This window comes from Crinia signifera, chromosome 9 (genome assembly GCF_055691185.1).
Source record: "Crinia signifera chromosome 9, ASM5569118v1, whole genome shotgun sequence".
Taxonomy (NCBI): domain Eukaryota; kingdom Metazoa; phylum Chordata; class Amphibia; order Anura; family Myobatrachidae; genus Crinia; species Crinia signifera.
The window spans coordinates 8,921,020-8,948,239 of NC_139225.1; the positions used below are offsets into that span (position 1 = coordinate 8,921,020).

General features: G+C 42.5%; 1 protein-coding gene across 4 annotated transcripts in view; it reads left to right on the forward strand.

Moving 5' to 3' along the window:
- Positions 1-27,220, forward strand: part of DENND1A (DENN domain containing 1A) — a 593,192-nt gene that overhangs the window by 159,127 nt on the left and 406,845 nt on the right. For all 4 annotated transcript variants that reach the window (XM_083161010.1, XM_083161012.1, XM_083161011.1 and 1 more), the window contains exons 4-5: positions 14,079-14,128; positions 20,739-20,858. In XM_083161010.1, coding sequence (XP_083017136.1) covers positions 14,079-14,128; positions 20,739-20,858 — 170 coding nt within the window. The remainder of the gene's footprint in view (positions 1-14,078; positions 14,129-20,738; positions 20,859-27,220) is intronic.

The following is a 27,220-nucleotide window of genomic DNA, read 5'->3' on the forward strand; positions in this document are numbered from 1 at the left end:
TGGAATAACTAGCTTTCCGCTTACAGCTATTTCTTCTCCGACAATTCTGTTTCAGTGTATTCGCAGTATTCAGTCATATTACTAACAATGACAATAGCAACAGTAAAAAGGTTAATATCGTAATGTTGAATTTTTAAAGTTATGCTTAACATTCGATATCGACTTCATGTAACAGTTTCTCTTGTGGTTGTCGACATTCTGAACATGTTAAAATACCCTCCAACATGACCCATTCCATTAGGTACAAAATGCTCTGTTTCTGGACTTCCCTGCCAGTAGCAGTTGCAGAGGTGAGGCTGCAGCACAGTCCAATATTCAAAAAGGTAGCCACATATATTGCCACCCCAAACATCACTGTCCTGGACTCACTGGCAGTTGATGTTACTCCCCCTCTTTGAATTTTGTACTGTGCTTGAGCCCCACCTCTGTAACTGCTACTTAAAGGGAAGTCCAGGAACAGAGCATTTTGTACCTAATGGAATGGGTCATGTTGGAGGGTATGTGTTAACATTTTGTCTGTCACCGTAAGGAACACGTCTACGTCATGGTGTCTAAATAATGACAGTCGACATTGTGAATGTCGACAATGCATACCAAATACTTAGATGTATGAAGCAGTGATCAGAGAGGAGAAGTAAGCCGGTGGAGAAGTTGCCCATGGCAACCAATCGGCTGCTCTGTATAATTTTATATTATGCAATTCATAGAGGATACTTTAGTTCTCATTGGTTGCCTCATTTCTGGTGGGTCCCTTATACTAAGTTTGAATCTGGGGCGCGGAACCCCAAAAAGGCCAGCATAAGCCAGTCACCCCAGGGCAGCACACAAGCTATAAGTGTGTTAATAAGAAAGTAGCAGAAGCTAGAGGTTAAAATGTGTAGTGCTAGAGAAAGTATAATATTAGTGAAAAATAAATAGTGCTAAATAAATGTTAGGGTGTGCCACCCCAAAAGCAACTCGGTTACACCAACCCAAGGGGAGCCGCGCCCCAAATCCATCCCCAAGACTAGCAATAAGTGTCAATTTTTAGGTCTTACCATCATTGTGCCTACAGTTTGCAGTCTGTGGCTACCAGGGACCAAGCTGGTGAAATAATATTCAGATCAGGTGGGCGAGCTGCTACTCTTAGTTGAAGGTGTCCCAACCTTCAGGTATACACAATTTTAGCTTATGGGGGGGGGGTTTATCTTAGAATGCATACCCTATATACATGAGGTGCTATCATGCTGGGACTTGTAGTTCTGCAAAGAAAAACACATGGCGCAGATGCACACTCCATATTATCAATCAATCAATCAATAATAGAGGTTCTTGGTATACCAATTAGCCAATAAATATTTGCCCACCAACCAGCTTCACGGTGACCTCATTTCTGGTGTGTCCCTAATACTAAGTTTGAATCTGGGGTGCGGAACCCCAAAAAGTCCAGCATAAGCCATTCATCCCAGGGCAGCACACAAGTGAAAAAACTAAGCTACTGTATAAGTGTGTTAATAAGAAAGTAGCAGAAGCTAGAGGTTAAAATGTGTAGTTCAGTGAAGCAATAGGCAATGTTCATCCAATAGTTTTTATTTGATTCTTCATCAGGCAAAACGGCAATACAAAAACATCCTACGCGTTTCAGACAGACTTCAGGGGAACAATATTTTTGTTCATTGAGCGGTAGCACCTACATTTTAGTAAATTGCTGGATGATATGACATGTGGACCAATGTCCCACACACTGAACAATTATCTGGGCAATTCAGGTGGATTGCCCACAAAATTGTATAATGTATACCCAGCATTAGGTGTGATTAAATCTTCCCCTTTATCATTGATACTTACACTATCAAACCTAACAAAAAATATGAATATCAAAACTAAAATCAGCCACTGGACAACCTGCCACTTTCAAACTTGTTGAAAAACTTGGACTGCCTAAATATGAAGCCATCAAGACAGGAACCCAAGAAACAGGTCACTATATTTACATTCCCGTACTATAGATGTGTACTCATACATCTGTCCATTAGCCCTTATTCTGATTGAGTCGGACAGCTGCGTGTGCAGTCGGACGGCCGATGTTTGGTGTTAGCGCATGTGCAGAGGCGTTTCTGCGCATGTGCGAACGCCTCGCATGTCCGAACATGGCGTGAATTCTGTGCAGAAAACGATCGGTCGGAGCCATCCGAGCAGGGGTAGGAGAGGGGCGTGAAGGGCTGTTTGGGCTCATTTACCATATGCGTACGCCCCACGTTTCATGGGCGTTCCCATAAAAATGCTGGGCGTACGTATGGTAATCTGGCTGTGACACACGTGTGGGGGGCAGACATATGACATATCCGGATGTCAGCTGCCCACCCATATCCCTGCTTTCATACGGAAAAATGTCTGAGTGGTCTTGAGCACTCGGTGCTGCCTGACAACTCGGTCCATCATTTGATGGTCGGCGACCATTGGAGAATGGGGGAAGTTCCCACAGATGGGGGAGGTGTTCGCATGAAACATCTATTCACAGTCCATTCGCTCGGCGTCTTACTGCATTCGGACGGTGTGAGCGATCTGTACGGTAGGCGGGGCTAAGAACACTCAGTGCCCGTCCAAAATACCCATCCGTCCGATTCAACTAGAATAAGGGCCTTTGTGTGCAACAAGTCCCGTTACACGTAATGTGACTTGGAGACCAAGGAAATGTCTGGTAGCAGTCTTCCGAGTGTGGACTGTTAGGTTGACAATGTCTATATCGACATGCACAAGGTCTTCAGTGACAAACGGGCGTCGGCACAGAAAAGGTTGATGCATGAAATGTTATCTTTGTTGTTATTTTTTTTGTCTTTGTCGACACCTGAGCACCTGTAGCTCCAATGAGTGTACCACGTCTGCTCACATGGCCGGCATCACTTGCCATACTTCAGGCCAGAGTTTTTCGTTAAAAAATAAATAAATAAAAACCTTCATGGAGGCCTTTTAGTGTCGACCTTAGCCATGTCTACCTTTTGCTTGCGTCATCTTTCTGAACTGAACATCATTTTACAAAAATAAACCCCTAAATTTATCTATAAACGGGCACCAAACATGACACATTGGTATCAAGCGCATTCACGGAGAAGCCCGCTGGGGGCACTTTTACCAATAAAGATTTTACTATGCGGGGATGGCATCATGTGCAAATCCTGCCAATCAACACATAGAAAATGTTGTCCTGATAGGCGCCCTTGGATAATCTTATATCACTGATTCAATCTGAAAAACTATCGTCGACTGTATTTATAACATGCCGGATTTTGACAATCTTCTGAATTTTTGCAGATTATTGGAGTTCGTAGAGTGTTTTTGCATTTTATAGAATGTTTCGTTTTTTTTTTTTTATTGTTTTATAAATTAATCTCTATTTGTCTATTGCTGGTTGTGATTATTCCCTTTCTACATTAAGGCCAAGTGATCTAACTTTTTATACAATCCCTTAATTCTGTTTAAATACAGCAAGCCAGTCATCAGATGTGCACACACCGGGCTCCTTTGTTGTTTTACTGCTCAGTTTGTAAGTTGTTGTTTTTTTTTTTTTGTAAATGATAATATCTCTTTTTTTTATGAAGTGGGAACAAATGGATCCATAGCAAGTGTTTCCATTTAAAGTGCAATGTCTGACCTGTGTCCCCAGAGGGAGAAGGCTCCTCAGTGTCACTGCTTGATCGGGACGTTCGCCACCTGCCTCCTCATCCCAAGGTTGTAGCCTCTTCGTAATCAAATCGTAGCTTGACATTTGGAGCCGCTCAATGCGTCTGAGCCAAGTCCAGATCTGCTCAATATATTTAAGACGGAACGTATTGATGGTAACACAGGCACTCATTGATTGTTTGGTTCTCTGACATACTTTGTGAAATAAATGAGGCAGGAGTATGGTGATCACACTTATTGGGTCATTGGGTCTGCCTGAAAGACATCCACGCCAGACTTTTATAGTACAAATACTGAAGTTTATACAGACGGTATTGCTTGCTCAGTTTCTCTTGCTTTATTTCAAATACACTAATATTGGCTTTTAAGATCATTTTAGGTTGTGGATGGCGTTAGTTTCCCACTTAAGTAGATTTAGGGGGGTATTCAATGTCTGTCGAGCTCGGTCGCCATCCAGCGTTTCATGGAGTTCACCTGAGAATTTTGTTTTTTTTTGCATCTCGGATATTCAATCCTTTGGTTTTTTTCCGCGCTAGGGTTTTTTTTTTTTCTCATTTCGTTTTGCTCGCCTGTCGAGATTATGTGATCTTGAGTAACCGAGCTCTTTGGACCCTTTTTTTAATCGATTTGACACGCACCCTATTCAATGTTCAGGTATGGAGGTATTTCTCGACACACTTTAGGCAATTATTCTGGGTGTTTTGCTCGCCTTCATCTTGAGGCGTGATGTTTGTATTTTATTGTGAAATAGTTTGCCACACAAGACATGTTAATAACAAGAAAAAAATCATTACCTTGCATCTGAACACGACGATGTACAGAGTTCATGGCTCGACGCTAACAGCATTATCACCGACCAAAACCAATAAAAAATATATATATTAATTACCTGCAAAGTTAGAGCTGTCAAAGAAGCTGGATTTTGCACAATGCGCGTGAACAAAAGTGAAGAAATCCCACAGGAACAATACTCCGTATCTAACCAAAAGCCAGTCATAACAGGAATAGGCGAGGGAACACGAGTTACAAGCCTTTTTATAGGCGCGGACATGGCGCGAAGGCGAGTTTATACAATGTTGCGAGTTATGGGCGTTCCAAACGTCAACAGGAGGAGATTTCGAGGACTGACACTTTGAATTGGCGAGATCACTGCTTGCAGGGAAAAATATTTCAGTCGAGCAAACCCTAACCATAATAAAGTCGACTGCACGAGGTAAATAAAATGAGATTGAATACTCCCCTTAAAGTGGTGCGTATAAAATGTAACAGACAGAGCAATATGACAACTGGAAATTTTCCAAGCGAAACCAGGTGGATTGTTTCCAAATATGCCCATAAATATGGCTGCCAGACTTTATACAAAACATTTATGCAAAATGTCTTGTTACACTGATGAACTTCTGGAACGACGTATACGTTATTGTTGGTTTGTACGTCCCCAGGAAGGATCTCTGCAACTATATAATTCTCAATGAAAAGATCTGCATTTATGTTGGTCCCAGTATTATTTTGTTGGGGCGCAAGTTGCATAGGCCGCCAACACCCAACCCAATTCCATGGAGCCATCTTGAAATTAAATGTGTTATATTTCTCCTAATATGTAGGGTTAATAATTTACCAAAATCATTAAATTGAACCTTTTTGAGAGGCTTTCACAAACAAAATAGGGCACACTGAATTAAGAAACTCATTTCATAAATACAACTTATGAGATATAATAAGTCCGACCATAAAGTTCCAAATTGTTATCTAGATTTGGCTTCTTTAAACTCATTCAGATATTAGCATGAGCGCCCTGTTGGGCTAATTCATAAGCAGTCGCAGTTTTGTAAAATAGCAAAACTGCGACTACATGTTAGCGCATGCTGGGGGCCGCCCAGGATGAAGAGAAACGCCCTGGGATCACAATATAATTGCAGTCTCATCGCATAAATCTCCTGCTTTTTGCTGTCAATTTTATTTTATTTTTTTGTCTGGACCACTCCCCGTAAACTCCACCCGGTGCCTGCCGCTGTCCATTAAACAGCTATTGCATCCTTCCGGGATGCGACCGTACTTTGAGCTCTGTACACGCGCCTTGCGGCCGATGCACTTGTGCAGAAGAGCGACATTGGCTGATTGCGATTTTGGCACTTCTGCAATCACTACTGAATTAGCACCATGTTTACATAATGTCAGACCGCCCTAACCACATGCACAGAGTACCGCGAACAGAGCAGTCGCCAGGAGCATTGGGATCCGTATTATTTTGTACATCTGACCTGCTGCCACTGACCACAAAATTTATATTTAAAAATGATCTTTAGATCAATATCAACCCATTGTAGATGAATGAACTGTTTTAACGATATAAGGGCTTTACCTGCTTCTAATTATCTCTCACGTAAGAAGTTTGCTTAAAATGTAATTATTGGGGCTGAAACTTGTACTTGCTTATGCCACCAATACACGGTGCATGTAGCGCAATATGTGCGCAGGATCACACAGCATACAAAGTATGTGCTGCCCGTATTTTTTGAAACGTATGGATCATTAGGTCTACAAGAGACTGGTTGACAAGCATTGGATCGACACTATTGGGTCGACATACAAAAAGGTTGACATGGGTCTAAGTCAACAGGTCAATAGGTCAACATGGGCAAGGCCGACAGGTAAAAGGTCAACGGGGGGGGTTTCACCTTTTTTTTTAACCCGCATTTCGACACAGTCGACACAGACACTGAAACGTAGCACCGCGTCCCCTCACATGGTTCGCTGCACTCGCCATGCTTCGGGCACGGTGGCTCGCTACGCTCAACACACTATTTTATTCTCCCGCCGTGACCTAGTGGATGGTAGGGCATGAAATACCGCATGTCGGCTCAAAAAAACTGTGAAAAATCCATGTTGACCTTTTTGACTGTTGACATAATGCCTGTGTCGACCTAATTACCTGTCAACCTAGACCCATGATGATCTAATGGTGTTGACCCAATGCCTGTCGATCTGATGAACTAGTTTTACATTGTGTCCAGTTCAAAACGCACAGCGCTTTGGCCCATCACATGCGGTTTGAACTAGATGCGATGCAATCTACTGTCGTTTAAAATACACGGTGCGCATCGCATAGTGTATGGGCACCATTACTGGTGATACCTTTTTATGAAGGATTGTATTTACCAAAGGAAAGAAAAAATACATCCAGTTTGAGCTAAATGTTACCGAATGTCATGGAGCGTAAAGGATGTACAATACGAGGCTGTATGCGCTAAAGTTCTAGTAACAAATCTCTAACGGCCACCTCTGTGTAAGGGCGGACAGAACTGTCATATCGCAGCTCTGGATGATCACAGAAATACTTGTATTTTTTTTTTTTTACAATGATGTGAAAACATCAAACAATGAATCTGCTGAGCAAATATCCCAACATGAATGATTATCAGATCAAGCTACTAAAGGTAATTTACCCGCACAGATTGCAAGCCTTCAGTACAAATTATGTTCTAAGATGTCACATACATTTCCCCGTTTGTACAGGAAAGCACACGGATATTCAGGCCAAGATGATGTGATGCTCTTCGTCTTCTGATAGTAGATATTGGGCTGATTGGTCCTAACGCGGGTGTTTTTCACACAGTATTCAGAACACTTGGCAAAAAAAAACAGTATTTTATTTAGCAGAAGACCACATTTCTGTGTGACTCAGGGTTACAGAGGGGCTATCATAGGCTCATCAGAGGGATCCAGCCTTTTACTTACTGCAAATGAGTTGTGTTATATGCCCGCAGAGTGGAAACCACCATATCATTTTGTAGACTTCCATTGGGACACCTTTTGCACCTTCCGGGGGTGACCAGATATTTAAATGCTGATTTATTTATTTTTAGACCCGTTTTTAAAAAATTTAATAAGATTCGATGTATGATAGGCACTCGGAATAAAGATGGGCAACAGATAGAGATGAGGCGAGATCAAGAATTGGATTGAAAGAAAAATGTAAAAAGCTGACAATAATAAAGGGGGTTATGCTAAGATTTTATTAGGCTGCACTTTGACATTACCGCTTGGTTTTTTCCACCTTGCCAGCCAGATCTACAACCCAGACAGTGTTCCAGAGATCAAAATGTGGGCAGGCATCCTGGGTGATAAGTAAACCAGTTTGTGCCAAACCAGATGTATTTCTTCCTATTTATTATGGGTATGGGCCATTGGGTCCACCACCCCAAATAGGTCAACAGGGGTAAGGTCCAGAAGCCTGAAAGTCAACACCAGCATTAAGTCGACTATTTCAGGTGTCGACCTTAAATTCCCCCTTGTGTATGCACTAATGATGCTCAGAAAATCTTTTTTGTTTTTGTTTTAATGTATGTATCACTTAAGGTGCGTGCACACGGAGCAATTTGATCACTGGCAAAATATTGCTAGCAGTATATTGCATTCATTCTAGCACCCGCCATCTTTGAAAACCCAAGCAGTTCCTCTTCCATGCCTGGGGTGTCGCTGTCTGCTGTAGTGCTTCTAGCACAGTGTGGTCTGTATATCAGCACTGATATGCAAACCAGACCTGTGCTAGAAGCACTACAGCAGACAGCGACACCCCAGGCAGGTAAGAGGAACTGCATGGGTTTTCATAGATGGCGGGTGCTAGAATGAACACTAATATTGCTCAGTTTCCCGTTTTCATCTGCGACCATAGATGGTCGCTGATGAAAATGACACACTGCCGGGAGAAGAGGCAGGGGAAGTCGCTGGTCGGAGGAGCAAGCCCCTCTGACCGGCGACCATTAGGGGGCTGAAAACGGGAGCACGCACCCCGCCGGTGCACACTCCAATTGCTGGCAATATGCATATTGCCAGCGATTTATGCTATTTCCGAGCGATCTGACTAGATTACTTACAAATTCCGCATACATCATTTTATGTGGACACCTCATAGTGACAGCGATGACCGTTCCTAGGGTCACCATCACCGCACTAGATTTTGACTGCATACTTGCTGTCAGAATTTGGTCGGATTCCCAGTGTTCTCACCAGAGAACGCTAGTCAGCACAGATCGCTCAGCACAAATCTCTGGTGCATCGCGTGTGTATCAGCGATGTATGCTGAGCGATCTGTGCTTAATCACATCGCTCAGCATGGGGCTTCCATCGTCTTGTGTGTACTGGGCTCAATACAATGTAACCGATCTTCACTTTAGTAGTGTTCATTCAAATTCCCTGCAGCTTGTAAAATCCTTGCAGTTCCTCCTGCCTGCATGAGGTGGAGCTGTCTGCTGTGCTGTTTCTAGCACAATCTGGTACCTCAGTTTTGAGATACCAACAAGACTGTGGTAGAAACACCACAGCAGACAGCGCCACCCCATGCAGGAAGGAGGAACTGCAAGGATTTTACAAGCCGCAGGGTGCTAGAATGAACACTGCATTGTTTAACACGGTCGTCTTTATTTTGACAACTTTATTTTGTCATATTTACTGTGCATTTTTTTTTCTGTATCCTCTTCTCCCATTGCTAATGGAATACATTCACATAATGTAAATAATTCCTATATACACACACACACACACACAGAGATATTAGGGAATCATTCAAGAAAGTGTTTGATTTTGTGAGGATTCATATCCTCCCACTGGTGGAAACTTGAGCCTGTGGAGCACTCCTTCAGCTGTAACAAATATACCCCCCACCAGCCCTATCTGTGTGCCCCTAAGTGTGTAAAAGCAGGGTAAGCAGAGGTGAAGATTGCAGGCTGTCAGAGGAGGACGCACTGTTCCGCCTCAGACGTGTGATGCTAAACATCTGGCTGCTGCTTCCACCTCTTCCGATTACACAGTCATTTATTACACGTGTGGTGCGTCTGAGCTCCTCTCTGTGCACAAGATAGGGACCATGCTGGAGTATGTAGCCCGGAGGCCGCAGTACAGGGAAGTTTATCTCCACCTGATTAGGCTTGAGTGGTGCAATCACGAGGGTCAACCGCGGAGAGTGGAGGTTAAGATGCCGTAAGTTACATGGACTGGCACAGAAAGGGTTAAAAATGCCGCAAAATGTCTTGAATCAGCGGTCCTCTCCGCCCCATTGGGCAGGTAATTAGATTGATATTGCTTGTTTATGGAACAATAGACGCCGTTTGGAAATAAATGAAGTGAGGAACAGCCGTTCAGTGAGCGGTGATAATTCATTACTTGTGACCAGGAGAGCGGTCCCCGTGCACACTGGTGTCTCATTTATTACGCCGGTCCCTTTTTGCTTTAGGCGTATGTTCCGTGAACACCCCTCCTACCGCAATATAAATAATTAAGCTATTAGCACCCTCCACTCGTTAGAGAATAGAATTAACGTGACCCATGTAGGACCTCACTTTCATATATATATATAATTAATAATAATTAATATAATATAATATAATTAATAATAATTAATAATAATTAATAATATATATATAATTTGGACGGACGACCGGCACATCCACAGCTCCAACGCTTATTCAAATATGTTGGGTGCCTTCACCAGGAAAATGTAACAGCATTGCAGGTAGATGCGGCACTCCCAACCAATAAGTATTAGCAACGTTTCAACGTCATTTATTAGACGTTTTCATCAGGCTTCGATGAAAACGTCTAATAAATGACGTTGAAATGTTGCTAATACTTACCTATTGACTCGTGTACATTATTGGTTGGGAGTGCCAAATCCACCTGCAATGCTATATATATATATATATATATATATATATATATATATATATATATATATATATATATATATATATATATATATATATATATATATACGGTTTAGCGCATACTGGGCCTGATCCGGTGGGCTCCCTAAGCAGCGTTACTTCGCTGCTTAGCGAGCATTCAAACGGTGCCCTCCGGCTGTAGGAATGCCAGCCCCCGCTTCCGAGCGAATATTCCCACCGCACTGCGAATCGATGTTTTGTATAAACATCCATTCGTTGACAGGCGTGCGGAACCAAAATCATTTGATTATCGCCAACCATCAAATGATTTTGACAGTGCTCGCAGATCCAAGTCTGTTTCTGCTGCATTCAACTTGCGGCGTCCTGTCCTGTGATGTCAGCCGCTCCCCCTCCGGAAGCCAAGTGTCCAGGTGCATTTGCATGGGAGTGCCAAACATTTCCTTGGGCACACCCAGCGTTTTCATGCGAACGCCCCTTGACCGCCTACATCCCCCCCCCGTGCCTTCGCAATCTGGCAAAGGTGTTCACATCAGTCCCCCGTTGCGAACACCCTTGGGGGCTGAGCAGACCAGAATTAGGGCCACTGTTCGGACGTGAAAAACAGATTGCTCCTCCTGCTTGCCGTTAGGGCTGTACAACCCTATTACCCGGCTTGCTTACGAATGACTCCATTGTGTATTTCCTGTACTATTTGAGCTGTTTGCAGTGTTCACCAAACTACAATACAGTAAGGAAATGTTTAACAATTCACTTGTTTCCCTTCTTCTTTGCTACTTTCTTTCTGTAGTTCTATTCCATTGACTTACAGAAGCTGATAAACTTGGGAAGAGGTGTAAAAAGGAATAACAACATCGGGGGTGTTAAATATCTGGTGCCTCTGAATGTTTCTATCCTGCGTTCAGAAGAGAATATATTAGTAAGGCACTGGCAGACATAGACGTGAGTGGCACCAGTGACTTTATTATTGTCATCGGAAGCTCTGTGGTCCTCTGTGACACATCTCTCTCCTGATGTGTGCTGCGTTCCCAGAGCCCCTGGTTCCTAGGTAACAGCCACCAGCATTGGCAGTTGCACAGGGTCGGTTTCGTTTCCCGCACCCCATATGCTGGGGCTGGTGACTGTCCCTCGAGGGGCAATACCTCTCAACAGATTTCTCATTATAGGCAGCCCCCTGCTCTCTGATTAATTCCTCATTGTGTGACAACATCCTCCTCGTGTACATTGTTTTACCCCTGCATATGCAATATAAATGTGTTGCATAGGCAAAAATATTGCATATTGGATGTATTTATTGTTTGTCATCTCCTGCCGGATCCCATATAACTGCGATTCTTCCTGTTTTAGTATTTTCGATGCAAGGAAAATTCAGCACGTCCAATTTTCATGTCTGTTTGATACCTGGAAAACTTGATTAAAACAACATGAAATATTCATTGCATTAATTTATGTGGCATTATTCATCTTATGTTGGTCATTATCAGAATTATTTTAGTTTATGGCTAATTTTTTTAACCCTACAAACACGTATGTATAAATGTGAACAAGTCGTTGCTGCTGGGTGGTTTCACATCTGTAGGTTTGTATGTTTTTTGTGGCATTTTAGGCAGAATTGCACATGTACTATATATATATATATATATATATATATATATATATATATATATATATATATATATATATGTATATATACAATACTGGGGTGGAAGCACTCCTAATCTGTCCAATTTATGTGACACAAAAATCCAACCTCGGTGCCCTCCGACAGAGCAGGGGATGCTGCTGATATACAAACACGTGTGGGGGGGGGGGGGGGGGGTGGCGTTACTCAAAATAAATAGACCACACTTTGGCAGCTTGAATCACCAACGTTTCTGAGCCCTTACGCCCCTTTATCAAGGTCCAGTGTGTATATATATATATTTATATTTTATGAAATATATGCGAGGCGCCACTTGTGTCCTCAAATAGCTGATGTACCCTTATTGGGTCACGATAGGTTATTAAAGTGCAGTGCTAGCATAGGCGCCAAAACCGTGGGTGCTCCGGGGCACGAGCACCCACGGAAATTGAGGAGCACCCACATGCTACGTCAGCGGGGTCCCAGCAGCGGATATGCTGTCAGCAGCGGGGGTACCTTTGGTGGATGGGAACTAGTAGTGGTATTAATACCGCTACTAGTTCCCATCTTCCGAAGGGACCCTGCTGCTGACAGCATATCCGCTGCTGGGACCCCGCTGCGGCTGCCAGGAATCAGGATCCCTGACAGCGAGCAGTGGGTGGGGGGGGGGGGGGGTAGTCTGTGGGGAGGGGGGAGAGCACCCACCGGAAAAAAAACTTAAATCGGCGCCCCTGATTGCTAGTGATATGCACGTAATTCCCTTATTTATCTAGGGCGTTAGCTATCCCTTAAATTTTTCTTCTGTGGTGAGTGGCGTTTTTAGAGAAATAGAAAACAAAGGATAAGGGTTCACCGACTGAATAACCTGCACAGTAATAGTAAAAATGTTATATTTATTAATAAAGATATGTGCATATTGCACAGTATGGGAAAATAGATACTTTTAATACATATAATAGCTAAAAATACATTTAAAAAAGAGAGAAATACTTTTAAAAATACTTAAAAAACATACTTTTTAGAAAATACTTTTAAAAAATACAGGTATATATAGGAGAATGTAACTTATCTAAAGGAGGAGTCAGCAGGCAGCAACCAACGCGTTTCGTTGATTTTTTTTTTTAAATACTTTTAGGCAGGTCTGTAAAAAATGATGCATGCAAAGTAAGAATTCTTTAAAAAGTAGAAATGTTAATAGTTTATCGATTTCAATTAACAAAATGCTAAGTTAATGAAGAGAAATCAAAATGATCTCAAAATCCTATCAAAACAGCATCAATTTTTCTAGGTACAGTTGCAGAGGCAGAGATTTTGCAGGACTATAGTCAGGTGTATTATAAACCAATCATACCAAACAGGTTACAATGAGCATGATTTTCATATGTAGGTTTAAACCTAGTCATTAACTGAAACAGAAACAGCTGTGTATGAGGCTGGATGAGAAACAGCCAGACTCTGCTACAAAGGTGAGGTTCATGCCACAGGTTATACATACATGGCAAGACTGAGCACAGCAAGAAGACATAAGGGAGTTTTACTGCATCAGCAAGGTCTCTCCCAGGCAAAGATTTCAAAGCAATCTATGATTTCAAGAAGTGCTATTCAAAATCTTTTGAAGAAGCACAAAGAAATAGGCAATATTGAGCAGCGTAGATGCAGTGGTCGGCCAAGGAAACCTAGTTCATCAAATGAAAGACACATCATTTAATTAATTTTTGCATTTTATTAATTAAAAAAAAAAAAAGTTTCAACAATTCTATTTTGATAGCACTGTGCAGCATTTTTCTATAACTGCCCAGATTTTCTGCACAGTACTGATGTTTCAGGCTTAGTTTGAAAAACTAGAAAAGTGTATCGAAACAGACACAAATGTAAGAAATATGCTAAATTCTGCTTTTTGTGCAGCCAGAGTAGTTGCTTCGGGGGTTACAAAAGCACCTTACTCAGGGGCCTCGACTGTTTCCTTTAGTAACTTTGACAGCATTTTGTTATGTTGTACACAATCTTCTTGCAGTACTGTTTTTGGCTGATGCAGTAGAAATAACATATCCCTGTACCATGCAATGGGCCTCTCTACAAAGTATAATGCTGATTGACCACTCTCTTCTTCTTTACAGGATGTCCTACAAACCGTCACCAAATTTTGCTTCCCGTTCTCCTTGGACAGGTATGGTTGACTTTATTTGAATGCATTATCTTTACATCACTGGTTATAACTAGGAATCAAGCAGAAAAGACTTGTGTGTACTATATATACAGTAAATGTGTTTCTAGTGCATTTTTAGGTTTAGTATCAGTGCAATATAAATTATGCATGTCATTTTAATTGAAGAAAATTAGCTAGCATTGTTTTTTTCATAATAGTTTTTTCATAATATAGTCACTTTAATCCTGTTGCATCTATGTTTTTTACATCATAATATAGTACCTTTCTCCAGCGTCAATTCTAACACCTGCAACCATGCTTCCAAGGCCTAGGTAGTGTAGGGCGCAGAGCAAGATTAAGGCGCCATATGCTCCTGGGTACCTAAACAACAGGTCTCTTAAGACTTATTATAATGAGGGGTATTCAATGCCCCTGATGGCAAGCTATGATGGCGAGAAGTGCCAATAGCGCAGTCAAGTATTCAACTCCCTCCCTTCACTCGTCATTTCCACCTCGCTGGTTCCCTTTGGCGAGGTGAAAACGGCGGGTGTGACAATTAAAATGGTGGGACTCGCCACAAAATGCAGCAGACTCACTGCATTTCTGGCGAACCTCGCCATTTAAAGGGATCCTCGCTGGCCTCTCACAGTGAGGATTCTGCCCAAACATTTAATACGGCTAGGGGGTTTGACGGTGAGGATGGCTTTTCCTCGCCGTAGAAAACTCCCTCGCCGCAGAATTGAATACCACCCAGTGTGTACATATTTTATATGTTTATGGACGCAGTCTCTCTAAGGAAGACACCAGAGCAAATACTTAACATAAGATCCATAGATTACCAGATCATTACTTGGGCGGGGGTTATTTAATGTGTGCCGATATATCCGATAGTCGGACATTTTTGCACTTTTTGACAAGACTAGGATGAATATTCAATCTCTCTGACTGTTGAAAATTTTTCGACGGTCGGAAAAAACATCAACACATGGATTTCCGTAAAACTCGTTGATCCATGTGTTTTTTGTTTTTTATCAAAAACAGCGGCAGATTCCACAATTTAGTGGCCATTTTCAACAATGCAGTTTCTACTTTTAACAATGTTAAATCTGCATGGGCGAAAATGAATCTCCTGTGGTTTGCTTTTCATGGGAAGTTCTTAAGTTGTCTCTCCATCCCACCTTACTGGAAGTAACGGCTACATTAGAACTAAAGCGCCCACATAGTAGATAAATGTATTACTTTAAATGCATCTCTCATTTTATTATGCGCCAGAGATTCCCTCCTCTTCACCAGAGTTATACAATGTCCAGATCTCAAGGTGTTGTAGAACCACAATTCCCACCATGGCCTGGTAGCTGATCACTATTATTCAGCAGCAGCTAGAGGACCAGAGTGTTAGTATGGTTGGCGTACACATTGGCAATATCTCTAGCGGCTTTCTAAGGTTTAACTTTTGTATATCTACATAGTCCATGGGCCTAATACCTAGCGATACACTAATGCCACCTCAGATGTGAAAAATACGCTGAGAAAACAGCCCCCAGAATGTGTATAGAAAGGCTCTCAGGAATCTTCGCAGCAGTGTACGAATTCGCAACATCGGCGCAGGTCAGGCAAACATCTAACCTCTGAGTGAGCCACTCTGATTGGGTACCGTAACTGAGATTCTGGAGACACATTTCTTGCATACAAGATGGGTGCTGATACGTGCCGGAAGTTTATCCCGAGATGCCCACACTTTGCTGCCACTTATACTCATCACAAAATGGCCGATTTCTGTCAATTACTTGCAGAATAAATCCTTACTGCGGCCATTATTGTAGTTCAATGATCATTTATCAGTCGCATGAACATCAGAGTATCATACAACTTTAAAGTCCTATTTTCAGAATCATGAAACTTTTTGGCAAGGTACGCTGGGATTTGTAGTTCCAGAATATCTCTGCATTAACAGTTTGACTGATACCGTGCTTTTTGGATCTGTCCGTTTTGGTTAATTGCTGCCTAATCAATCACTCTCAATGCCCTCGTTAATTACTACAAAATTAAAGGATATTTCTTTATGTATTTCTATCCATTCTATATCGCCGTTTACTGTACTACAACTTCAGTGGCTTGAAAGTATTTGTATAAACCTGACAGTGATTAAATATATTATTATGTGAATTGCTTCCTGTCCTGCTATCGCGGTGCTGTAAATATGGGGGAATGGGAAAGGTAGCAGGACTCCTTTTTATTGTACCAAAATACAGATGAAAGCAAAACAAAGCAGGACCATATTTTATACAAGGCCGCTTTAAAAATTCTGTAAGAGAGATTCATGTGCTTTATGACGTTGGTGTTAGCTGTAGAGTTTTTATAAGATTTGGGTTAGGTTTTGTTTTTACTAGGTATTGGATTAGGTTTATGAGATTTGGATCATATTTGAATTGGATCTTAGAAGTTTAATAGGCATTGTGTTACACTGGGTAGTTCTGTTTGGATTAAGCAATGTTGTTTTTTCCATATAAAGATTTCAGTTTTCCGTTCAGCATTTTTGTTTTGTAGTGTTTGTGTTATGTTCATGTTATTGTTATGTAAACCGTGTTTTATTGATTTAAACTTGTTATTTTACCCATTTTTAATATGGTCTGAAGGGCACATTCGCCAAAACGAATTCCCGTGGATACAGTTGTAGCCTATGCATATTAAGAGAAGAGAAAGTCTGTGTGCTGTCTTCGTCTAGGCCCTCTCTTCCTTCGCCTGACGGAGCATTGGAGTGGATGCTGGCGCTGTGCCAGAGATTAGCTCTCGTGCACAGTTATCCTGGAAAATGTTGAGTTTGCATTTTCCACAGGCGATTTTTATACTGTGAACGTGAAAATGGCCGCTGTCCTAACTTCCCGACGGTTTGTGTAGTGCCTACACAGGACTTTGGAAAGTTAGGCATTCTTCATGTACCTCACTTACACGAAAAGGAGGTAGTCATTTAATGGGCTGCAATTTCTGAATTTGTTAGAACCAGTGATATCACTTATGGGGTGGTATTTAATGTGAATACTGGCGACGTGCAGCGAATCCTGTTTAGGATTCGCTGCACATTCGCCACTGCTCGCTGCGTTCCGGAGCCTCGCCGGCTCCGGTATTCAACGAGTCAGGGGCTCGCTGCCCCTGACTGGCGAATTTGAGCTCCTGCGGCGGACGCCGCAGGGAGCCTGAGGACGGTGGCAGGCAGGGAGATGGAAGTCTCCCTGCCTGCCCCAGAACGTTTGTGGGGGGGGGAGGTGGGCTCCCCGGGAGCCAGGCAGCACAGGCTGCCCCCCGGGGGTGCCAGCAGGGGACCGGGTATATTCACTACACCCGATCATGCATATGTAATGATCGGGTGCAGTGAATATATGAATATCTAATGAGCGGCTCGGCTCCGGCCCCCTGCTGGCTGGTCTGTGTAAAAAAAAAAAAAAATATATATATATATATTTTTTTTTTATTAAATATATATTCATGTGCTTACAGCACATGAATAAAAATAGCATGCCCCTCCTCAGAATAAAATTCCAGATTTTTTGACACCAATTGTAAAAAACAAAACACTTTATTTTAAAAGTTCACCTTCCACTTCACCATAAAAAGATAGCGATTGCTACTCGGTGAATCATGGCGAAAAAAACCTTGAAATGTATTCGCCATCTGGTCATCGAATAGGGTGATTCACTGTTTTAGTCAGAAATTCGCCTTACAGCACAAAATCACCATAAAAACCTGGCGAATCAGCCTCAATGAATACCGCCCATGGTGTGACACCTGCTATCCAGTACACACTGATTCCCAGTGATCGTAGGCTACACTCTGAATGCCTCCACTCCGGTGTACTGGTGGGAGATTCGATGAATGCACAGTGAAGTCAAGTCCGGGTTTTCACAGCCATTCGCTACAGTAGTTCCCTTCCCTTGTCAGAGGAACATGCGTGTTGCCTGGAACATTACTCATCACGTGGTACCACGTGATGAGAACACAGACACTCCTAAATGCCACTAATACACATCTTTAGCCACATCAAAAAAGTATAAAAGCATTATCCAAAGGTATTTAATAGGAGGTGTTATAATGTATAGGTTGAAAGTCAATAGTTTAGAAGTTCAACCGGTAAAAGGTAGGCCGTGCCGGAGGTAGACAGGTACAAGAGATTTGACATAACAATGATTAACAAACAAATGGTCAATGCAATCTCTTTTCCATCGTTTTACCTCGTTTGCTCGATTTTCTGTTCGTTTGAGCTACAATTGGAATTCGATTTGGACTACATTTACCTGTGGCAAGTTTAGCAAGCCACCGTACCCGAAGCTTTAAGTCCGCTCGTGTACCTGATTCCACCGATTTTGCTTAGATATGGTGAAATGTACAAAAGAACACCCCAAAAAAACCCTTTAAAAAAATAAATATTGTGACAACCATTCTCATGTTGACCTTTTGACCCTGTTGACCATACCCACTTTCTTTTATCTGTCGACTTAAGGCATGTCCACCATATGGGGTTGACCTACAAAGTGTAGATCTACTATAATACACCCGATAGAAGAGAGGGGAAATGTACACACGAAACACTGGTCACAAAAACCACTGTGTAGCCGAAAAAAGTACACTACCAAAGATAGCATAAATATAATGCTGTTATTCTAAAAATCAAGTGCTGATGAGTAATTGACAGATGTGGTTTCAGAGTGACATGGAGGAAGAGAGGGAGAGAGAGCAGGAGAAAAAAGAAACAGAGGGGAGTTGGAAAGAGTGAGGAGAAGAAAGAAAGCGCAAGCTGTAACATTCTAGAGGCAGCATCAAGGGCAACACTTCGTCCTTACTCCTTACTAGTTGTTGTTGTTATAACTATATCTTCCACATGGTACTAAGAAGAGTTGGTCACAAGGAACACTCTGGTACAGTATAGATATACCGAGTTGTACAGCGGACATATGTGGACACACATTTTAAGGGCTTGGAGGTCATTGCTGGAAAGCTAGGGGTATTCAATCCCGGCCCATATTTCCGAAAAGCCGGAAATATGGGCCATCAGTATTGAGACTCATCTATGCAGATTCGACTTTTCAATCTGCCTTGTCGAAATGGGCGTTGGATTGTCGATTCCATTTTTCGGCAATCTACGGGCTTTCTGACTGTCGCAATGTTTCCGACAGCAGGAGAAATGGGCATTGAACAGACCAAATTTAAGTTCCACCTAATCTATTTGAAAATGCCGGCCAGAAATATTGTCTGGGATTGAATGCCCCCTATGTATACTAATGTATTCCCTCTTCCTACAAGTAACGTGTGTGCTACATTTAGGGGGGTATTCAATGCAGGGTCATGACTGACGGGCTGGCCAGACAGCTGTCACCCTGTCCTGTTCTCAGCCATCTCAACACTGAATCGACAGGCGGGATTCAATGTCCTGCTTGCCAGATGCCAAAAAGGGGGCGTGGCCACGAGATGCTGGCGGGAATCGTCGATCGGCGTCCGGGAGTTCCTCAATTCCCGGCCGTTCTCGGCAGAACATGCCCAAGGTCGGGCACGTTCTGCTGAGATCCCTGTTCAATGCTGTCGGGGAAGACAGCATTGAATAGGGCCCTGCCGCTGTTTCCCCTATCGTAAATAGCGGCTGGAGATTGAATACCCCCCAATAATGTGTATGTGATATATGTTTTGTTACCTATTCACATAGAACATGAGTGTCCGTCCATGTATGTTTATCTGTTGTGTCAATGGGATGGCTGTTGTGTCGCGTACAGACAGGCTACTAGCTCCAGTACCGCTTGGAGGCTGACTTTGCAAACCTCAGTCCTGTGGCTGTGACACTGATAATTACCGTATTTATCGGCATATAACACACACTTTTTTCCCCCTGAAAATAGGGGGCAAATGATGTATGCGTGTTATACGCTGATATAATGTTAAGAAGCCATGTTTTTACCATATACACCGCCGATATACCGGTAATATTCCGTACATACCGCACAGCAGCGTGGATCAGTAGCAGCGTGTGGAGTGTGAGGCAATCAGTAGGCAACGGCAAGCCGCGCCTTCCTCACGTCTAATTCTCGCGGCCGTCGGAGCGTAACCACGGCAACGCTCTGCACTGCGAGAGTTCGCTGTCTGAGGTAGGAGAACTTGTACCCGTCAGGTACAAGTAAAGTAGTGAAGTAAAGTGGGGTTTTGTGTACGGCGCAACAACGAACTAACAATTTAACAGATAAAATTAAAGTTTTTATTTAGAAATTTAAATTTTTTTCCTGAAATTTCCCTCTTAAAATGAAGATGCATGTTATACGCCTGTGCGTGTTATACGCCGATAAATACGGTAAATGCCGCTGACCTAGAGATGTAAATCAAGCAAGTGAATTTCAGGATCAAATCAGTTTGTGTTGATAAAACATATTCCTTTTTAAATTAATATGACAAATGTAACCCTTTAATTACTCTTTATAAAACAATATATTTTTATATATATATATATATATATATATATATACTGTATATATAAAATATATTCTACATTCTACCAGTTGTTGCAGTAGATGTGTGCATGATCAATGACGCTGTGGATAGTGGTTTCTCTGTTTAGAATATGTTCTTACTTCATTCCTTTTGCTTCCGTTTGCAGCCTCTCCGCCAGCCAAGTTGGACAAAACTTCACGTTTGTGCTGACTGACATTGACAGCAAACATAGGTTTGGCTTCTGCCGGTTATCTTCGGGCGCTAAAAGCTGCTTTTGTATCTTAAGGTAAGGCCAGCTGTGTCTGTCTGTGCAGCACATGTCAGTGTGTGCAGCGTTTCAAGCCATTTATCATCAGATGTGTTTGGGAGACATATTGTGGGTGGGTGTCAGATTCCCCAACTCTTCCTTTGTGCTCATGTGCTATTACCATCAGTAATCCTATTTCTCATGGCTACGGAAATTTGAACTTAAATCTGTATCTTCAGGGTGTGTGGATCCAGAAGATTAAACTCTGTTTCGTTTGTATTAATTTAAGGCTGTAACCACTGTATACAAATTCTGCATCCCTGAAACCACTTTATATCCACTAGGTTTTGTGAATGTTGACAGTATTTTTGTCCTTTAAATACAAGATTAAAATCCTTGATTGTAACCTGACCTTGGGGTGACCATATAAATAAATGTGAAATAGACCAACCATGCATGGAGGGATGACAGATATACAGATACAGTATATGGGTGCCGGATGACCTCCTGGCAGTCGGAATTCCAACAGTCGTTACACAGGGCTGTCTTAACATAAGAGCGGGCCCCTAGGAAAAGCCTGATTGGCTGTCGGCCCCTAGAATCCTTGGCCCTGGGCAACTGCCCATTAAGCCCAATCGGAAAGACGGCACTGTTGTTACACCAACGTCAGAATCCCGACTGTTAAATCCCAGACAGCCGGGGTGCCAACTGACAGGGGCTATTCTCCCTCGTGGGGTCCAAGGGGTGAGAAGCTCGTAACCAAGCCCCACAGCATGGCGAGCGCGCAAGAGACTTCGTTGTGCTCTCCCCGCTTTCTGATTCCAGGCAGTTGGGATTCTGAGGTCGGACTTATGACTGTCAGAATCCTGACTGTCGGCGTAGTAAAGCCCGCCCAGTATACATATGCCCATACACCTAACTTTTCTGAGCCATATGTTTAGTTGCTGGAACATGAATTCCGTTTTCCTTATTGAGTACTACAGTATTTCCTGAATTTTGGGCCTTATTTCACTAATAGTACACTATTGGCTGTTTAGATCACTAAGGGCCTTATTCATGTTTGTAAGTAAAGAAAAAAAGGCACGTATATTTGTGTCTGAAACAAACCATGCTGCCATGCAAGGGTTTAAAATACATTTATATATCTCTGTGCAGGGTAAATACTGGCTGCTTTTGCATGCAGCCCACAAACCGCTTTAGTTTTACTCTGCAATTTCGAGTTTTCGACATGTTGCATCTGCCCCAGCTTCAGAACAGAATGGTCATGCCCAATCGCTTGGTGTTTTGTTTGTTTTACTTAAGAGGCTCATACACAGGTCCGGTTTGGACGGTTTTCAGACGATTCCAACTGATCGTCCAGATATATCGGATGAAACCTGGCCAAATCGGGCCTGGTTGACATCTGATCCAACCCCATGCACGTTCCTGTGCGAATGGGATCCTGTAGATCATACATGCAGCACTTGTGATCGATCAGATCAGACTGATCAGCTGCACATCGTGGGTTCTTTTCAGCAACTCACGATGTATGAGTAAATGAAACCATTCGGTGTTGGGTCTCTCTGGACTATATTGGATGCACTGTGTTCTGTAGCAGTTATATGGAACACTTATATTTTAGAATGATGTTTAGTAATAATGCTCTGTCAGTAGATAAACCATGAAGTTCCTGTTCATCCTCAGAGTTGCTAACTCACATCCTGCATTTTTTCACTCTGCAGCGTTGCCTTTAACCTTCCTGCACTTTTTAAACCGGGCACTTGGCCATATCTGGACGCTGTGTATATTTTGCGATGTGCCGATGAATTTAACAAGAACTATCTGAGCTGTGAGAGCTCTTATCTGCGGCTGTCATAACTTATCTGACTGCAGTGTTTGTATATTTAAGTTACACAAGCGCCTGTTTTTCTAGAAAGTTGTAAGACTGCTGCAGTTTGTGAGCTGTCATTAGGGTTTATACGACCTTGAACTGCCTGTCAGTGTGATTATGTGATGCTGTAGTGGTACATGGCCTACCGTGGCAGGGACCTCTGTGGTGTCAGCTGAACGTGTGGGACAAATGGGAAGCCGTGTTCCTCTGCTGGAAAGTGTGTGGCTGATAATGTTACATATTTCTGTTCTCGTACTTGCGGATAGGGGGCGCCGGTTACTACTTCAGCTGTACTTGATGCTTCCTGAATGGATTAACTGCTTTTGAAAATGTGTGTTACATTTACCAAATGTTGTTTCAAAGCTTCATTTAAGAGCGTCATTCTGCTCAAATTTTGGCATTTGCACCCTGGTAGACCATAAGTACTGTACCATGCCTTTTTATGATCGCCACAATGAACCATTGTGATAAAAACAATGCATGTACATTACAGTATACCTCCGTTTGAAGCTGAACATCATGGCACGCTTCTACGACAATAAATCTAACCATCCATGCATGCATCCATACATTGTGTATATATATATACAGAGGCGTAACTCTGGGAGGCAATGGAGTCATCTGCCACCGGGCTCCTGCTCTCAAGGGGGCACCTTCTTCTCCTGCAAGTTTGAATCAGTTCATTGGAAGCTGTTGATATTGCTTCTGTGGCTGACTCCTCCTCCTTGCAGGACCATAGTTGTCACATTTTCTTTATTTAAACATAATATATATATATATATATATAACATATATACATACACACATGCAAACATATATTTATACAAGGTGCTGTGTGTGTGTGTGCATGTAAGGGGGGGAACCAATATTTATCTTGCCCCCGGGCAACTGGGACAAACTTACGCCACTGTATGTATATATATATATATATATGTGCACACAAATACATTGCTGCAGCAGTTACTGTATGTTGGGTTAGCTGGTGCAGGGTTTATATAGAAATGCCAAACTCTGTCAAAGCCATTGCTGAGAGCTGCAGATAGTAAGGAAGTTGTTTTAACTGTATTTTCCCATTACAATCTTTACACTTTTGACTGTTAGAACCTAAAAAGAACTAATTCTGTTACTTAAGTTAAAACTACATAAGTACTGTGGAAATGTGCGGCAGGAGTAGTTCTCATATGTAGTACATATATACAGATATGTCCTGTTATTATACACCACACTCCCCTCTCCTTGTCCAAATAGAAAAATAAGTAAAGGACCAGCGCACCTATTCAATGAAAAATTATTTAAAAAGTATTTGTATTTTTTTTTACATATTACAAAAAAACAGCCATTTCAATCAACTGTTGCTGGTTCTCGCCAGAGGTCAGCGGCTGGTTGAAACAGCTGTTGGGTCTGCTGATGTTATGGGTTTATTTTTGTAACATGTAAAAAATACAAATACCTTCTTCATTGAACTGGCACGCTGGTCCTTCACTTCTTCTTCCATTTGACCAAGGAGAGGTGAGTGTGGTTAAAACTATCTGTTGTACGGACTCTGCACCCACTTATACCAAATTGTGAGTGCCATCCTGTCTCCATCGATTGTAGTTTGGGTCTTGAAAAAGGTCTCCACGGGGACCGGAACATTAGCCAACCCTGATTCTGCATCATGCACATTATGGTATGGAATACAAATGTGCAATTGATATTGGACTATAGTGAGTGCTCCCTTGCTTTTCAACATACAGTATACAGTATACAAGTGTCTCTGGATTTTATTTGGATGGCCTCTGGGATTTGACACCCCAATTACGGAAATTCCCTGCCACACACTGCCGTTAACACCAACACGTACATTTTCTCAGAAACCAATTACATAACAGTATTTTTGTGAAACGCACTTAGAGGGACGCCCACATATATAGTATGCGCAAACTCTGCACAGATAAGGCCTTTGTCAGAGTTGAATACCCACAGTGCTTTGAGGCAACAATGCTTACTGCTGTGCTACCATGTTGTGTAGATGTGTGGCCACACCAGACCAGCGATAATTGGTCTGTTGCTGGAATAGCTCAGTGTGTCTGATAGATCAGATCATTGATTGGCCATCAGGCAGAGTATGTGCTGCTGCGGTTGGTCCAGACATTTCTTCTTTCCCTTCACAGGGGACGAAAAGGGAAATGTCTCCTTCCAGAGAAGGAAAGCAGATATTATCATCTCACAGTGTATGTCCTTAATATCTGCTGGGTTTCAAGCAGTCAGATAAAATTTGTCTCCGAGACATTTTGGGGTAGATTTACTAAAACAAACAAGTGGAGATAATGATTTAAAAAAAGACAATGCACCCTATCATAGAGCAAAAGTCACAACAGGCCTGGATCACTCTCGGGATCTTAACCAAGTTAAAATCTTGTGTCACGCGGTTGGCTATGAGTTTTCAAAGCACAGTATATGCCCATAATTACAGTAGATGTCAATGTTGGGCGTACTTGCCTACCCTCCCGGAATGGCTGGGAGACTCCCAAAAATAGGGTCCCTCTCCCGGCCCCCCGGAAAGGTGGGCAAGTCTCCCGCATGCCCCCCAGAGCGCTCCCCTCCCCCTCGAGCCGCTGGAACTGCGGAAATTTGCGGGTCCATGAGAGGGGCGGGACTAAAATTATGCAAAAGGCATCATTTTAGCCCCGCCCCCTACAGGCAAATTTAAAAGTTGGCAAGTATGATTTAGGGCCAAAAATTATGAGATTTCAATCCCAGGATTGAAGCCTTTAATACCGGAATTTCGGGATCAAAATGCGGACTTTACTTTTTTCTGCTGGCCAGCACACAGCTCAGGCACTTCCCGGAAACCAGCTTGTCCACAGCCATGCACCTGCCTGCCCCTTTAACGGCGCCTGCCTGCTTAAGGCCTGCTTCCCAGCAGTACACAGTGCGGCACTGCGTCTTGTGGCCAATCTTGAGAATCCCGGGAATCTGGGGAGTGAGAATATTTCAATACCTAATCCCAGGATTTGTCTCCTTACCCACAACAGATGGGACAGGGCCAGTGTAAGGCTTCTCCTCACCCTAGGCAAAACTTAAACCTACTGACTCCCCCCCCCCCCCCCCCACGAACTCCACACTTCCACCAGTGCACACTCACTTTCCAGCCTCCTCAAGTGAAATTGGTGAGGTCGCATCTTAGAAGTTCCTTAGCTGCCGTCTGCACTAAGTACAATTACTTTATCATAGACATCCCTAATTTTGTGATAGGCAGGCTCTTTGGTGCCGCCTCCGATCTTGGCGCCTTATTGTAGCCCAATTTTAAATGATCTGACTAGATAGCTTAGAAGTTAAGCACGGATATCTCCATTTGTAGGCCCCCAGCAATGGCGATGTGTGGTCCTGCACATTGCCATCCCTGGGTCAGATTTATGCTGCATGAAGTATAAATCTAACCGTCGCCAGTGTTCTTCTCACCAGAGGACACTGGACATGGCAGCTCGCTCTGCTCACATCGCTGGTGCATCGCACGTGTGCTGAGCGATCTGTGCTACACTGCATCGCTCAGCACGGAGGCTCCGTATCCATGTTTGTACGGAGCATTAGGCAGCGGCCTCGAGAAAGGAGCTAAACCCTTATCATAGCCTGGAATTGAATTCTCTCTCCAGCTTTTTCTAAATAATGTGGTTCTCTCAATGCCTAATAGAACGTGGCTCTGTTAATATATATATATTGAAAATAACCAAAACGGTATTTCTGCAAACCTACCGTATATGTATTTTATTGAAAATTAATCCATGGCTTTTATATTAGCCTCACTTTTAGGTGATAATAAAGAGAGCTATTAGTCTATAGAAATAAGAAAGTCATCCCAACGAAACTGTGATAGAGCCCATATAATAATAATAATAATAATAATAATAATAATAATAATATTTATATAGCACTTTTCTCCTAATAGGACTCAAAGTACTTGCATTAGCCTTTTACAGCACAAAATACAAAACAAACTTAACAAGGGACATTAGTGAAATGCTTGGGTGAACAGGAAAGTCTTGAGTCTATGTTTGAATTAAAAAAAAAAGCTTCTCAAACTGAGCGGGTAAGTGAGTTCCATAGAGTTGGAGCCACAGCGCTGAAAGCTCGACCCCCAGATGAATTCAGGGAAATTCTGGGTACACTTAGTAGTTTTTCATCAACCGATCGCATTAATCGAGTGGGGCAATAAGGGATCAGAGGCTGCTGCAGGTGCCTTGGGCCCTGGTCATGTAGGGCTTTGAAAATAATAAAATGGATGCTGGGAGCCACTTGTGTAGATTGTTTAAATAAAATCTGCCAGTATTAGTGATAAACACTAGTAAATAAAATCACTAAAATGTCGGTATTAAAGCAACCCCTTTATATATAAAGGTGTCAGCTGTCCCCTAAATATCAAGCCTTGGTAAGAGATAAACACCGGTACATATAAAATGGATAGGGGTTTCAGTGTCCAATAATGCTATATACTATGAGGTATATACATGGACGACAGGTATATCAATAAATAGGAAATTTATTAAAAACA